Source organism: Pogoniulus pusillus, chromosome 7, assembly GCF_015220805.1.
Source record: "Pogoniulus pusillus isolate bPogPus1 chromosome 7, bPogPus1.pri, whole genome shotgun sequence".
In the NCBI taxonomy this organism is placed as follows: Eukaryota; Metazoa; Chordata; class Aves; order Piciformes; family Lybiidae; genus Pogoniulus; species Pogoniulus pusillus.
In genome coordinates, this window is record NC_087270.1 from 8,162,875 (window position 1) to 8,178,230 (window position 15,356).

Below are 15,356 nucleotides of genomic sequence, written 5' to 3' on the forward strand. Positions count from 1 at the left end.
TCCAGAAGTTTTGGTGATGGTCTTTCAGCATGGTACAATGAAGAAACTGAACTGCTACAGAGTAAAACACTATTTCCTACAGACCAGTTAAAAGATGGAAAAGGAAATGTTGGAGCAAATGTTCAAATTTCACCATGAAGGAAAGTCACAAACAGAGTTGCTCAGCCATGTGCTCAGGATGATGCAGACTGCTTAGAAAAGAGTAGCTGATACATGACAAAGTTTACTGGCAATATTGAATCATTCAGGGAGGTAAACACAAAATGTGAGTGCAAAGAGTTGCAAAGAAACCTTATGACACCGAGTGAATGAGAAACAAAAAGGGGTGCCATCCAGAAGGGTCATGACAGCCTTGAGAAGTGGGCCAGTGACAGCTGCATAGGTTTGACAAATCAAAGTGCAAGGTTCTGCATCTGTGTCGTACGATACAGAATTAACAAGTAAACTCTGCCACTACAGAATGTGGTAGAGACTGAAGCATAACAAGTTTACAACATTACCTGGAAGAAATAATGAAAGTAGACCTTGTCAAAAGTTACTAAAAAAAATAAACTGATTCAAGAAGTTCCTAAAAATCCATTAGCTGAAGCACAAGAAGGAAAATTTCTCATGCACAACTCCTTTTTTTCCCCCCCTAAACAGTCATTAATAGTCACTGTCACATGGACAGGACACATGACCTCTCTTCTGGGTCCTCTTCAGAAAGTTTGACTACAACAGGATTAAGGTGTAATAAGAGCTAAGATGAACATCTAATGTATAATCTCCCTTTCTTTATTTGATTTTACTTAAGCCAGATTTGATTTAAACCAGTGAGTAAGAAGGAAATAAGTTTTAGAACATTGATGCATATCAACAGAACTGGAATATTTAAGAAGCCTAAGAAGCAGCAGTAGACTCTATAGTTATCACATATAGTTATGTAGTCTGCCATTTGGTCCATGGGTTTAAGAGCAGTGTCAGCATTTACAGTTACTTCAGAGGGGTGTGCATTCAGGACGGAAGGAGGTAATGTAGCTCTGTAGAGGCAATACAGCTTCACGAGAGGATACTGACTGCAGCTTCTCTCAAAAGACTAAGGAAGCAAACAATGATTATTTTGATGCTGTGCTTGGGCAAATTTTGAAAAGCAGCATATCATGGCTGCACAATACGTACCAGCTGACTTTCTGTCACCATGGGTGCTGATTTGTAGAGGTTGGCCTGCAAAAAAAGAAACATATACCATATTACATACAATATCATAGTGATTAAAGCAATCGCAGGAGAAAAATCCATGGATAGCTGTAAGTTTAGGCACAGAAACTTTTACACTGATGGACTGATATATGATTGGTAAAATAAGTCAAAATATTGTCATTTCCAATTTATTTCCAGGTATGATAAAATATGAATGCTTAAAGGATTTTTGGAGGGGGTTGTTCTTTTGGGTTTGGGTTTTGGGGTTGGTTTGGGCTCTGATTTGCTTTGCTTTAATGCTTAACGGTTTGAAAATAAAGCAGGGTAGATTTAGGTAGGACATTAGGAGGAAGCTCGTTACAGTGAGAGTAGTAAAATACTGGAACAGGCTTCCCAATGATGTGATTGAGGCCTCGTCTCTAGAGACATCAAAGATCAGCCTCAGTGTATCCCTAGGCAGCCTGATGTAGTTGATGGTGTCCCTGCTGGCTGCAGGGGAGTTGAACAAAATGATCTTTGAGGGTCCCTTCCAACCCTATGTAATCTGTGAGCTTGTGATGTTAAAATTTCAGGGATACTTTTTTACAAGTGCAGCAAAAATTCACTTTTTAACCTTGATCTAATCTTAAAACATACACAGAGGCTCGGGAAGAGGTCCTTTACAGCTGAGGTTTAACACACACCCTTGCAGGCTGTGGTCCACACCAGCGAGCACTCTTCCAGACAGTTCTCCATTGTGGTCTCCATTGTAGCATGGAGCATGTTGCTTTTGGTGACATAATGGGATGAGACCACACTCAGTCTTGTGCTGGGCTGGGGAGACTCACTTTGAGGGGGGAGAAGTTGAAGGGGAACAGAAAAAGACAGTTCTGTAGAATTGTCTCAGTTTGCCCTCAGCCTGAGAGTCAGAGCAAAAGCCAACAGGTGGTTTACTACCTGGGACAGAAATAGCCTTCATATGCCCTGCAAAGAAGCAGAGCAAGAGAGGGGGAAAGCACTGGTGACATAAAAGCACTTTTAGTGACACCTGGCTCCTCCCTCAGGAGAGTCTACAACCATGGCAAAGTCCAGGAGAGCCTAGATTGAGTAGCCACCACATTTCAGCCTGGAGAACACCTGTCTTCCAACACACAAAAACTTCAGCATGCTTGTACAATTTACAGGAAATTTTAGCCTATCAACAACCCTCTGCATCATTCCCAAATACAAATACTTGTTTGTTTCATTTATCTGGAAAGTTCCAGGGGAGGTTGGGAAGGAAGCATCTGTAAGAGTGGTTTTCTATGCTAAGAAAGAAAACCTATCTGTATTACTCCTAGGCATATAAATTGGATACTTGAATTCATGGTATATGTCAGCTACAGCTCTGGGAGCTGGAGATCTGCAACATTGGAGTGGTATTAAGCACACTTTGTCCTCACAGACTATCTCTGAAACACACTCTTATTTCATTAAAAAGCTCTCTTCCAATATCCTTTCTAATTAGTATGAGCCAGCATAATCCATCAAATAAAAATCGTGGTTTGCAATAAAATATGCATACAGCCACATTGAAAAAGCAAAATGGAATTGATCAGTCAAGCATTGTACTGGCATAAAATTGCAAAGCCTCGACTGCTTTGCCAGCAGTACTTTGGTTGGACTTTAAACAGAAATGCTGGATGGTAAGAAGAGATTTCTCATCACATAACTAGATGACTTGTAAGTAAAGTATAGGACTTAAATAACTCTGTTTGCTAGTGAAAATTAAAATGCTAATCAGGTTTAATGTTTCAATAATTGAACTGATGACTCAATGCAGACATTTTCTTCCTGTGCTGAAATGTGTGTACATGGGACAAACCTAAAATTCATCTAAAGTGGATTTTCAGCTAACTTTATATCTTGGAAGAAAAAGTCCAGGTCAAGCTCAGATTCTAATGGACAGGCAAGAACCAAAAGACTCCTACCAGAGCAAGTCCCCTATGGTGCAAGCTGAGTCCAAACAAACCAACCCTTAAGCACCCATTTGCAAAATAGCTCAAAGCAAACAAAGAAGTGTGTGAATAAATTAATTTCAACAGTATGTTCACACAAGTAAAATTATCAGTGAACACTACACAGGGGGTTCCAGCCATGATGGATCTACAGCAGCGGGAAGATGTCAAGTCTCAATTGTCAGTGCCCCTCTGCATTAGAGATGCCTCACATCATGAGCAGCTGCCAGTGTCTGCTACATGCAGATTCACCTAGAATGGGACCAAGATTAGACAAATTAGACATTGCTGCATGCAAATTAGAGAGTAATTATAGAAGTACTTACAAATCTTGTTTCACGCCCAGCTGCTCTCTGCACTGTAGCTGACACCTTATACAAAAGAAATAGTTATATTAAGAGCAAAGTGTCGCTCAAAGGAGGAACTCAGAGAGATTTTCATCATTGTGACAAGTTATTAATTGCTCAAATTCGAGAAAATGTGTATTTTCCATAAATATTTCATGAGATATGTGAGAATAAAGGAGAGTTTTGCTAGAGATGCTTGTTGTGGATAATATCAGATTTCATTTGTATTGCTAAAAACCATTGATCCTACTCTGTTCAAACTGGCTATTATATTATCTCTATGAACTCCCATAACTAAATATCTGTTAGTAGAGAACCACAGGTGTGGCTGCTCATGAAATTTAAGGTTCATAACCTTACATGCCCTCTTTATATGTTCTCATCCACAAGAACTTGCTTTCCTCTGCCTAAGCCACGCTGAGGCATTTACTTAAAACTTATACTCCTTTTTCCTTCCTGTCTATGACTCTCTTATACCCTCAGTTTAAGCACTTTCCTCTCTTATTCTGAGGTCCTAACAACCTTTAGCTTGGTCCCTATGCTGCCACTTCATAAACTCACCTTTTGCCCCCCTTCTTTTTGGTTTCATAACTGCTAAGGGCTGCTTTCCGTTAGGCAAGGATCAGTTCTCAATTGCTGAAGGAAGTAGGTTTTGGATGCTACAGTGCAAAATTCCAACTCAGTAGTAGAATTTTAACCACTTTGGATTCAGTAGAGACATTGGAAAATATTTCCTCAGTAATAGTTTCTGCCTGTTTTTTTTTCAACTATTACCCTGTCTCCATCTTTCAGCTGCACAAAGCCTGATTCACAACGTTGTGCTAACTGACCAATGTCATTTCAAAATGAAATTTTAAGTGCCTATTGAATACACCCACTTGGGAATGTTGGTCCAGTATCCTATTCACCTACCTTGCCAACATCTGACTCTGTGCTCATCTGCAGGAAACTTGGAGAAGATTCACATCGACGCTGAAAAACAATTTTCAACAAAGACCAAACTTATTAATGACAAGAGACAAGAGAAAAGGAAGATAAAATGTCAGTTCCACATAGTTATGGGTTACCATAGTCAGTGGGTCCTGCAGGACTTGATCAATGACAGCACACAGTTCTTCTGTTTGTTGTCTGAGCTGGGCAGGGGAGCACATCTGCAAAAGGACATATCTCTCAGTTCACCTTTGTTTTTTCCCCCTCAAATAGAGACTCAAAAGAAATATAACTGCACTACCTCTGAACGGGTGTCCAAAGGAGTGCCTTCAGTCACACTGGCAGTCTTGGCTGGCTCTTCTAATGCCTGCAATGAAAAAGGTTTTGGTGTGATACTGAGTTTAAAAGTTTACAAGCCAATCAAACATACACTTTTTGCTATGCTGTGTTTCCAAATGGGGCACTTTACATTTCACTATGGAGAGACAGCAAAAGAACTAATTACTAATTACCTAATGTTGCTTAGGTTCCCTACTTCTGATTGTGAATAAGGAGGAGGAGCAGCAGAGAGGGATCATGAGAAATGAATTGACTTTACTTTTAGAAGCTACCAATTTAAACTGCCTTCTCCTTCAGCAGTTCGCCCCCTACTTCACAGTGAGCTAACACAATGACCGTGCAGTATGTGCTGCAGCAGTATCAGGGGCTGTCCATGGGAGGAAAGCCAACAGCTGTAAGCAAGCAGACAAGGCAGAGTCCAAGCACACAGTAGATTCTTTCTTTTCCTCCAACAGACATTTTCTTTAAAGAGTGTCTCCTGTTTAAAGAGGCTGGTTATTCCATATTGCAACAAAACCAGTGTCAAACATTGCTGGGTTTCAGATCAAACCCAGAATTTTATAGAGCAAAGTATGTGCCTAAAAACATATATGGTGCCACACCAAAACATGAGCCAACAGTGTGCCCAGGTGGCCAAGAGAGCCAGTGGCATCCTGGCCTGCATCAGGAATGGTGTGGTCAGCAGGAACAGAGAGGTCATTCTGCCCCTGTACTCTGCACTAGTTAGACCACACCTTGAGTACTGTGTTCAGTTCTGGGCCCTCCAGTTTAGGAGGGACATTGAGATGCTTGAGCACGTCCAGAGAAGGGCAACGAGGCTGGTGAGAGGCCTTGAGCACAGCCCTATGAGGAGAGGCTGAGGGAGCTGGGATTGGTTAGCCTGGAGAAGAGGAGGCTCAGGGGAGACCTCATTGCTGTCTACAACTACCTGAGGGGTGGTTGTGGCCAGGAGGAGGTTGCTCTCTTCTCTCAGGTGGCCAGCACCAGAACGAGAGGACACAGCCTCAAGCTACGCCAGGGGAAATTTAGGCTCGAGGTGAGGAGAAAGTTCTTCCCTGAGAGAGTCATTGGACACTGGAATGGGCTGCCCGGGGAGGTGGTGGAGACACCGTCCCTGGAGCTGTTCAAGGCAGGATTGGACGTGGCACTTGGTGCCATGGTCTAGCCTTGAGCTCTGTGGTAAAGGGTTGGACTTGATGATCTGTGAGGTCTCTTCCAACCTTGGTGATACTGTGATAACATGTCTGGTCTAAGCAGGTATGCAGTCTTTCCAAAACAGAACACAAGCGTCTTGGGTGTGAATACGTGTGGGAATGCAGAATGCAGAAGAGTTGTGGGGTGCAAGTGCAGGAGAGCTGTGGGAATGAAGAGAAGTGACACCAGGCAGACCCTTGTAATACCAGCCCTTGGTTCTCACATGCAGCTGGCCACCGTATCTCAGAAGGGGTAGACAATGGCCCTTCGCTAAGAAGAATAACAAGGCGTGCATGTATGCAGATGTGGTGGGTCGTCCCTGACTAATTATGCTGATGTGTAGGCATGTGCTCTACTGGCTGAGTGTGTGTATTCAGGCTGTTATCCTCAATAAAAATGGGCTTCTGCATCATTCACATTGAATCATCTGGAGACCCTCGCGGCTGGCCCAGCACCATACTGCTCTATGGGCTTGTTTACCGCGGTCCCGCATCAAGCAGTGATAGCAGGCAGCACTATCCTGCTTTCCTGAACCTGTACTTGTAGTGGGGGTTGAGAACAATGGAAATCAGCTTGCTAAGCCCTCAGCTTTACAGGTAAATAACAAAACAGCCTCAAAAGCCAAACTCCAGCATTCCGTTTCTTTATCATCTTTGCTCAGAGTCTGTGAGGCAAACTCTCACTGCTAGCACCTATCCTTGCTTCGAAATAATTCTCAGATAGCCTCCATGCTAAGTCTCTGGAAGGCTGTTGATAGCTGAAACCAGGCTACAAGGAAGGCACCTGCAGGGTTAGATGGATTATTTTTTGTTCAGCACATTGCATTTTTCTGAAGTTTAAGTTTGCCATGAATTAATCCCAGTGAGGAGAGTGTCTGGGCTGTCAGTCAGATAAGACACATGTGGAGCTGGGTGAGATATTGCAGAAGCTTTCAAATGACCCAAATAAACATACACTTAAGTGATTATTTCTGAGTTCATTTTTGCTAAGTATTTTTTTCCTCTCCTTCCCAGATACTGTAAGCATACAGCTATTTACCTTTGGTATCATTTTAATACCATCCACAAATGATTCTTCACCCAAGCACACTTAGAGATCACTACATCTTCTATGAATGAGTACAGAAAGAAACAAAAGAGTATAATTTCTTTTTAGACACATTTCTTCCAGTCCAGCTCCAGACTATTTGCTTTAGAGTAGTAGTTCAAAAGGGGGGAAAAAAAAGAAGTAAAAAATAACTGGCTTTGACACACAGAAACTAGGATAATATTATCCAAAGACAGAAGATGACAAGATAAATAGTATGTCTCATCTCTACTACCCAGCTAAATTCATAGATCAACAGACAGTCTTGTAGAAGTGGAGGGGCTCAGCTAACAAGGGCTAAGTACTGTGCCTCTGATTCCACTTCAGCTGAAATCACATTCTCCTGGTAAACATAAAATGAAGTGAGAAAATGAAGAAGAGTCATTGCAGGAGCCTTTGAGGCCAAGACTGCTGAAGCAGCCTGTTGCACAGAGATGATGCTAGGTTGGACTGGATGACCTTGGAGGTCTCTTCCAACCTGGTTGCTTCCATGACTTCCATGACTATGATGAGTCTGAGTGTGAGTTAGGAAAACCAGTAACTTTTAATCAGCCATGGGTCTGCAAAACTGAAATTGCTAAGCTTCTCAAAAACTTCAAGAAATCAGTAAGTCAATGAACACAATAAAGTAATTGTTGGGGGGGGGGGGGGGGGGGGGGGGGGAATATGCACGTTTCTATTTCATATTCACTTCACCAGAGCGGTGGGAAAGGGGGAGCAAAATCAAGGGTAAGAAACAACTGCTCAAAAGACACTAAGAAATCTACTTACAGGAGCTACAGTCACACCTACAAGTTGCTGTTGAGAACCAAGGGTCTGGATAATTTAAGTACCAATCATCCACTCATTTTGTACTTGAATAGCTTTGCATTTTTCAGCCTTCATTTGCTAAAGAGCTTCAGTAAGGGCAGCACCAAGACCTATGCACTCCACTAAGGTATTGCCATTGCCAGAAAAAGCTGTAACTTCTTTTCTCCCTTCTTTGAATCAAGTTCAAATTCTAATCTTCAAACCAATCCATCCAATTCCTTTCAGTGCTGTTTTATCTCTTTTATTTTCTCTTTTTTTTTTTACTTTCACCCCCCTGTTTAAACTGCCCAAGTCCTCCAAAGAAATATAAAACCACAGAGGTAGATTTTAGGCATTCCTATGACCTCTACAAGGAAACAAGTTCCATTTAATCAGCTCATTTTTTTCCCCAGTAGTGCCTTTTTTGTATTTCTGCAGAGAGAAAAAAAAATATGAGATTAAAAAAATGAGATTAAAAAGATGAGATTAAAAAACAGCACTTTAGTGTAGCACCATGAGACCAGCTCAGTGATTCTATGAGTAGCATTTCTGAGCTCATTACTGGAGTTACCATGCAATAATGTTATGTTAACTTAAATAAAGCATTAGTGCTATCTACAGCACTGTTAACTAGCACTGTCAATAGTACTCAAGCTTCATTTCCTAAGCTGGTGGTACAACAAAATCAAAAGTGGAACATTCCTATTTAGATATTCTAATTCTTTTATTGGAAATAAAATAAATATAGGGACAAGTTAGAGAATGAATATGTAGGTGAGACAGAATTTGAATCTTCAGATGAAATAACCACTTATCAGACCACTAAGCCTTTCCCTTACAAAGGGCAGCTTTGGGAACGTGATGCATATACATCATTGACGTCAGTGATGACTGCAGCCCTTTCCTCCTCTTTCCCCCAAGCTATTTGATGGCTAAAGCTGTATCAGAGCTAAAAGGATAATGGTAAATGATTAGAACAGTATCTCAAATATTTGTTAGATAGAAGGTAGTGTTTGGTAATATATAGGAATATTGTTTCAACTACCACTTTCTCAATAAAAAATGAATACTGTAACCTGCATCTGACAGAGCTTTCTTCTTAAAGTACTCTGAAAACCACAGACTGAAAGACAAGAACTTGCCTCTTATTTCTTTTGCATATTTTTCCCATCAATATATTTACTGAAGACCCCAGCACATGCAAAACAGTCCCTCTCTGTACCACAAACCACAAGTTCCTTTAACCTGTTCCTTGAAGAGGCTGGAAGATAATACTGGAAAGATATGACTGCTTTTCCTCTTTTAATTAATATTAAAAGCTCCAAAGCTTTCAAAAGAAAGAGGGACCTCACAGACTGCTCCTACATTAGCCATCTAGGTCTGTTATCACCTTGTAACTGAGCAGATTGTTTCCATTCTCACCACAAGGAAAGCCTACAAGTACTGAGAAGCTTTTTGGCACAAATGTGTCATCTGGATGCCAGAAATTCACCTAGTAAGCACACACCAGAACTACATAGAATCAACCAGGTTGGAAGAGACCTCCAAGATCATCCAGGCCAACCTAGCACCCAGCCCTAGACAGTCAACTAGACCATGGCACTAAGTGCCTCAGCCAGGCTTTTCCTGAACACCTCCAGGGATGCTGACTCCTCCACCTCCCTGAGCAGCCCATTCCAATGGCAAATCACTCTGTGAAGAACTTCCTCCTAACATCCAGCCTTTACCTCCCCTGGCACAACTTGAGACTGTGTTAGAAAGCAAACCCCCTTTTATCTCAATATTCTCAACAAAGACTGGTCAGCCATGCCTTCCAGGTCCAGAAAGGTCCTGGCATGCTTGATAATATCCAATTGTCCAGCAGTTAGATCTACCATCTAAGATCCTCAGCTGCCTTTTTTTTTTCTTCTTCTTCATGAAGAGCAAAGTTCCTTTTTTTCCTGCTCAAGGAAAGCATACCACATTGCTATCAGTCTGCAGTGTAGGTGATGGGATGCAGTTGTTAGACCTTCAGAGTTTTCCTAGAAGTGCAACATCACATAGAAAACATGGTTTACACTCTCTTGAAGTTAGTCAAAATTTCACTGTGATGAGAGAAAACATGAAGAACAGCCACAAGAAGAAAAAAAATCAATGTCCTGAAACAGTTATTCTTTAAGACAGATTTTTTCCTATATTTCCTTAAAACTGAAATTGTAGTTCTTTGCTTGCAAGTAGTTGATAAACACAAGCCAGGAGTTTCAGTTCTACCTCTGCCATTATGATTTGAGCACAGTATTTGCAGTGCCTCTCCTCCCCTAAAATGTATATGTCCAGGTTTTCTTCCCATAGAAATGGTGCTCAGATAAAGAATGTTCACCCCAAACATCAAGAAGAGAGGTTATATACCTGGACAAACATGGAAAACACAAATTCCTTTGCAGAGACCTTGCTGTAGACTGAATTGTTAAGAGAAGACCTTTTTGGTTTGCAATTCCATGGCATCCAACACTTTTGAGGCCACATCTCAAACTTTACATAACTCTGAAGATGAAGTAGGACCTGTTCTAAGAGACCATCTACTTGAAGCTTGATTTTTTTTCTGCAGATCCATGAAATCAATTCTTCATCACTACATATTTTGATTGAAAGATATTTTTATAGCTATTTGACAAGCAGAATCCTTCAGTAACAGAGGCATTATTTTTGTTAAATGTTATCTGATTAGGAATGGAATTTTCAACTAGACTATAATCATATCTGCATGGATCTATACAAGAGTTTGTGTCAGTGGAGGGGTGACTCGCTGGCTCGATGCTAACAATGCCAGAAAGAACTAAAATCATCACCTAGACTAACCTTTCCTTTAAACTGCAGAGCTGCCTGGAATTACTGTGTGAAGTGCCTGAAAATTGTTCTGTCATGACTTTCCAGTCTCTGTGATAAGAGCCCATTTCAGGCTCCAGAAATCTTTTCTAATGGTTACTTATTTTTTCCTATCAAACTTTAGCCTTATGCCTACATTAAACTTGTGCATCTTCCTCTTCTAGCCAGTGAACCTTAACATTTGCTGGGCTGAAGAATCCATTATCACCGTCTGTGAACCTGTCTCATCACTCTGGACCTGTGTGGCTATGATGGCACTGCTGACTGATCACAGTTACCACTACTTCGCTATCAGCATATCAGCTTTCCTTGCTCAGGCATTGTGGTGCACCAACCCTGTGCACTTGCTCATGAGGACTCTGCCCTGCTAGCCTTGCTTGCTTCCAGTTCACATTCCCTGCAGATTAGTCCACTTTTGCTACTTTCTGACAGAGCCTGACCATGCTAAGGGGAAGCCCTTCAAAAACAAGGTTTTCGCCCTCTGGCTGTGCAGGAATTTGCAGCTTAATCTTCCAAGAGTTATCCTGGATTGGGCTTTGTCTAAGCAAAGCACAGATGAAGTAGGAAACATGGAGTTCCTGCAAACTCAAACAGCTGGAAAGTATGTCTGTTATGAGATTTGATGAGATTAAGGCACTTCTGGGGTTGTCAAAGTAAATACACAGTCAATAAGCATTTTGCTTCTTTACTAATGAGCAAATTTGAACATCTTGCTTTGAGTACTATAAGTGCAAGTCACTGTAAGTAAGGGAAAAAAAAGATGATGATGACAGCCTAATGGCTTCATAAGAAGCAGCTGGAAAATGCTGTCTGAAATTTGAGCTTACACACACACATAAAATTAAAGCAAAATACTTAAGAAAGACACAGGGAGACAACATAGAGGCAGACGAAGCATCAGACCTTACGTGACATCAACGTCAGTTTTCTGTCATAGGATCTAATTAATACTGCACACAAATTATCATTAGGGCCACCCACATCATGGTTCTGACTAATGTCTTTTTTTTCATGATGAGTCAAATTAAGTAATATAATTACTCACACAGTGGAAAAAGTTGAGTCCACAGGATGTGCATTTCTAATTCAATCACATAGCAAGACACTTTTTTAGCACTTTAGGCAAATGATGCACTCCTAATGATGCATTTTGCTCAAATTTCTGTGCCCTTCTTTCTTGATTAAAAAAAACAAAGCTACTTGAAAACATTGTGCACATGAACATGGCTGGATGTTAGGAGGAAGTTGTTGGCAGAGAGAGTGATTTGCCTTTGGAATGGGCTGCTCAGGGAGGTGGTGGAGTCACCATCCCTGGAGGTGTTGAAGAAAAGCCTGGATGAGGCACTCAGTGCCATGGCTAGGTTGACTGGCTAGAGCTGGGTGCTGGTTGGACTGGCTGATCTTGGAGGTCTCTTCCAACCTGGTTGATTCTACGATTCCATGATTATCAGAACTTAATAAAACATCACTTACATGGTTAAAATCTTGCATTTCTCTCTTTTTCATCCAGTGCTTTAAAAATATTCCATAAAATGAGAGAAACACAGTTACTGTCATGGAGCTACAATGTGGCATAAGTTACTTTCTGGTTGTCTCCCCAGTACTCTTGAGGAAAATATTTTTTATATTAGGACTTAGTACAATGAGGTCTGTGTACTCCATATAACTCCTTGGTGGTTCTTTAAGAGTCATACTCCAAAGGTGTGTCAAATAATGCAGTAGGGCTAGCTCCAGAGCACAATAGTTGGCTGCTAATATAGATCAAAAAAAAGGTTGTCTATAATTCTGGAGATCAGAGAAGGAACAGAGTCATGCCATGCTAAAGCATACAGTTTACCAAGTAAATTACTCCAGAGCCTCTCTCGAAGGTAAAACCTGTATCAGAGAACTGATTTCTTACTAGTTTCACATGACTGTGCTTTTACTAGTGAAGGGTGAGGCAAAGCTAGCAATATCAATGAAACAGTGGATAACTACAAGTCTCTTTAAAACAGAAATCTCTTTAGAGTCATTGCTTTTGACATTAGATTGGACAGTTCAGTCTTATGCATTGAGAATAAGTAGTTCACAGCTTGTGAGTCAATACCTCAGAAAGCATCAGCAAGACTACCAAAAGGAATTCTCTTTCCTCTGAAAAAGTGCAGTCAGATGGCTGACATTAACCCACTAGCTCATATCAGAGCTGTGCTCTCAAGGTGAATACCCTGCTCAGAGTCACCTACCTGGCTTGGTTTGGAAAGCAGTGCACCAACGTGATATCTCTTAGGTTAAATCAGCCCTGAAGCAACACTTTGAGACTCCCCCAAATGCTTCCAGCCATTAACAAGCATGCTGCCCAAATAAAGCCCTCCTAAAATACATCTTGCAGGCTTTTGAATCCCTTGCATCAACTTTTTTCCTGCACCAATCCATTCCTATTAGACCACATCACATGCTAATGCAGATATAGCTGTCATTAATACATTCAGGGAAGTGAAGGATTGGGTTTTATGCAAATAATTACCAAAAAAATCATTTGAGACAAAGAATTTTGAATATGAAAGGAATTTCTTTTCTTGGGGGGGGGGGGGGGAATCTTTGTAGCTGTTAATTAACAACTACTAGATCACAATTGGTAATAATTCAAGGACAAAACTGTGATCTTATGATTTTCACACACTGAAGTTCACCCTCTCCAATGCCTTTAGGCTCTGTCAATTCCTAGTGAAATCAATTGAGCTATGTGAGTATATATTTAAATGACTAGTAAGGAAAGCTTCTGATTAATTTCTGTAAGATTAAGCAAAGTTCATGATCTAGGATGAAAAGAAAGATTTTTTTTTTCTGATAAAGGTATAAATTGGGTGTCAAAGTGACTAAGGGTGCCTTTAAACATGTAAGACATTAAGTTTATCGCTCATCAAAAGGATATTTTTGTTGATCTCAGAGGGCTATTCTTTTCTAGAAAAGTAACTTGTGGCAAAAGAAACAATGGACATTGGTAGCTACTTTGAACCCTTCATGCAAAATGTAAAGTTTCACCTGACTCCCAAGGATGAATTATCTAAATATGTACTCTAAATATGTTCTTTTTTTGAGGGCTGACTCTTTAGTAGTAAATCAATGTTCTAAAGATTGTTCTTTGGAAAAGAACCCAATGGGCTGCCCAGGGAGGTGGTGGAGTCGCCTTCCCCGGGGCTGTTCAAGGCAGGTTTGGACGTGGCACTTGGTGCCATGGTCTAGCCTTGAGCTCTGTGATAAAGGGTTGGACTTGATGATCTATGAGGTCTCTTCCACCCTTGATGATACTGTGATATGTACTGGGAATAGACACACCACACACACACACATACCCGTGCTAACTGTTGAAGTACTCAGCAAAGTTCTATGGCATAATGGTAGTTAACAGAGGCCATTGCAATGGCTGGGACCATTCTCACAGTTCAACAATACAGCTGGTGAGATTTGCATATCTTGGGCTGTTAAATTAATGTAAGCACAGCCATTGAACATTCATTAACTGACCAAGACCTGCTGACTGACAGGCTGCAGAACAGCAGTGGTTCAGACACTTTCTCATAACAAAGCACTGCCATAAATGGCTTTTTTTTTTAATTACAGTAAATTTATTTCCAGAAATTCAGATTAGTGAAGGTTTTGCTCTTCAGTGGAAAGACTGACCCTGAAAAATGAGTGGAATTATAACCCTGAGCAGTTAGTTCCCACTCTGCAACATCCTCCACAGAAATGGCAGAATATAAAGTTGAATGGTCTCAAATAGCCAACGCAATTCGGACGTCTTTGTGCAAGCACTAACCTTCTGTTCCATAAGTAATGTGTTTGTAGGGATTGCTGCAAATGTCTTGTAGCTTGTCTTGATCTTGTACTGCTAAAAGAGTAAACCAGAAAGCAGGAAGAGAAGTAAAAGAGGATAGAAGTGGGAGAGGAAGAGAGAGGGGGGAGAGGGGAAAGGCATGACAGAGTGAAAGAGGATTCCAATTGTCTTGCAGATGTGCTGCAAGAATACAACGCTTACAGATTACCTAAGAAAGCTATTTCTTATGGAAAATCCAATGTTCCTGTCAAGATTCTAAAGGTTTGTAACCTGTATTTTTCACTTTTAGGAATTAAGTAGGATCAAGTGAATTCTCTATACCCGCTTTTAACTTCTGAAGTGATTTTGATCTCCTTCTGCTCACTACCATTCTTAACTTCTTGCTGTGCATTTTGTTCCAAGTTTGATTGTAATTTGCTATGATAAAATACAGCTACTCATATCAGTACCTTCATATCAACAACTGCTGCTGTGTGATGTGATCCTGGGCCACTAAGTCAGAGAGCTTTCTGTGATTGGCTTTAATGAGATTGATTAGGATGCTTAAAGACTGAACTACTTGCATGAGTGGGTAGATCATTTAAGTCACATCAAAGTTTTTCATCTCCTGAATAATCAACTCTACCACTCAAACAAATATTTCAAAACAAATCTAGAAACTGCCACACTCCAATCAAGCATACCAAACTGATAATCTAAACCATAAAAAATACCTGGATTTGGGTACAAAAAAACCCCTAAGATTTCCCTCAAAAATATTATTCTTTTATACAATGTATAATTTGACTACATTAGCTTGCCCAGTTGTTTTTAACTCTCTTCACCAACACTCCAATA

The 15,356-nt window shown here is 40.7% G+C and overlaps 1 protein-coding gene across 1 annotated transcript in view; it reads right to left on the reverse strand.

Moving 5' to 3' along the window:
- MLIP (muscular LMNA interacting protein) overlaps nucleotides 1-15,356 on the reverse strand; it is a 92,042-nt gene that overhangs the window by 17,256 nt on the left and 59,430 nt on the right. Inside the window, exons 6-11 of the mRNA XM_064146745.1 lie at nucleotides 14,502-14,573; nucleotides 4,734-4,799; nucleotides 4,570-4,653; nucleotides 4,415-4,474; nucleotides 3,482-3,526; nucleotides 1,159-1,203 (exon numbers count right to left, since the gene is read on the reverse strand). Coding sequence (XP_064002815.1) covers nucleotides 1,159-1,203; nucleotides 3,482-3,526; nucleotides 4,415-4,474; nucleotides 4,570-4,653; nucleotides 4,734-4,799; nucleotides 14,502-14,573 — 372 coding nt within the window. The remainder of the gene's footprint in view (nucleotides 1-1,158; nucleotides 1,204-3,481; nucleotides 3,527-4,414; nucleotides 4,475-4,569; nucleotides 4,654-4,733; nucleotides 4,800-14,501; nucleotides 14,574-15,356) is intronic.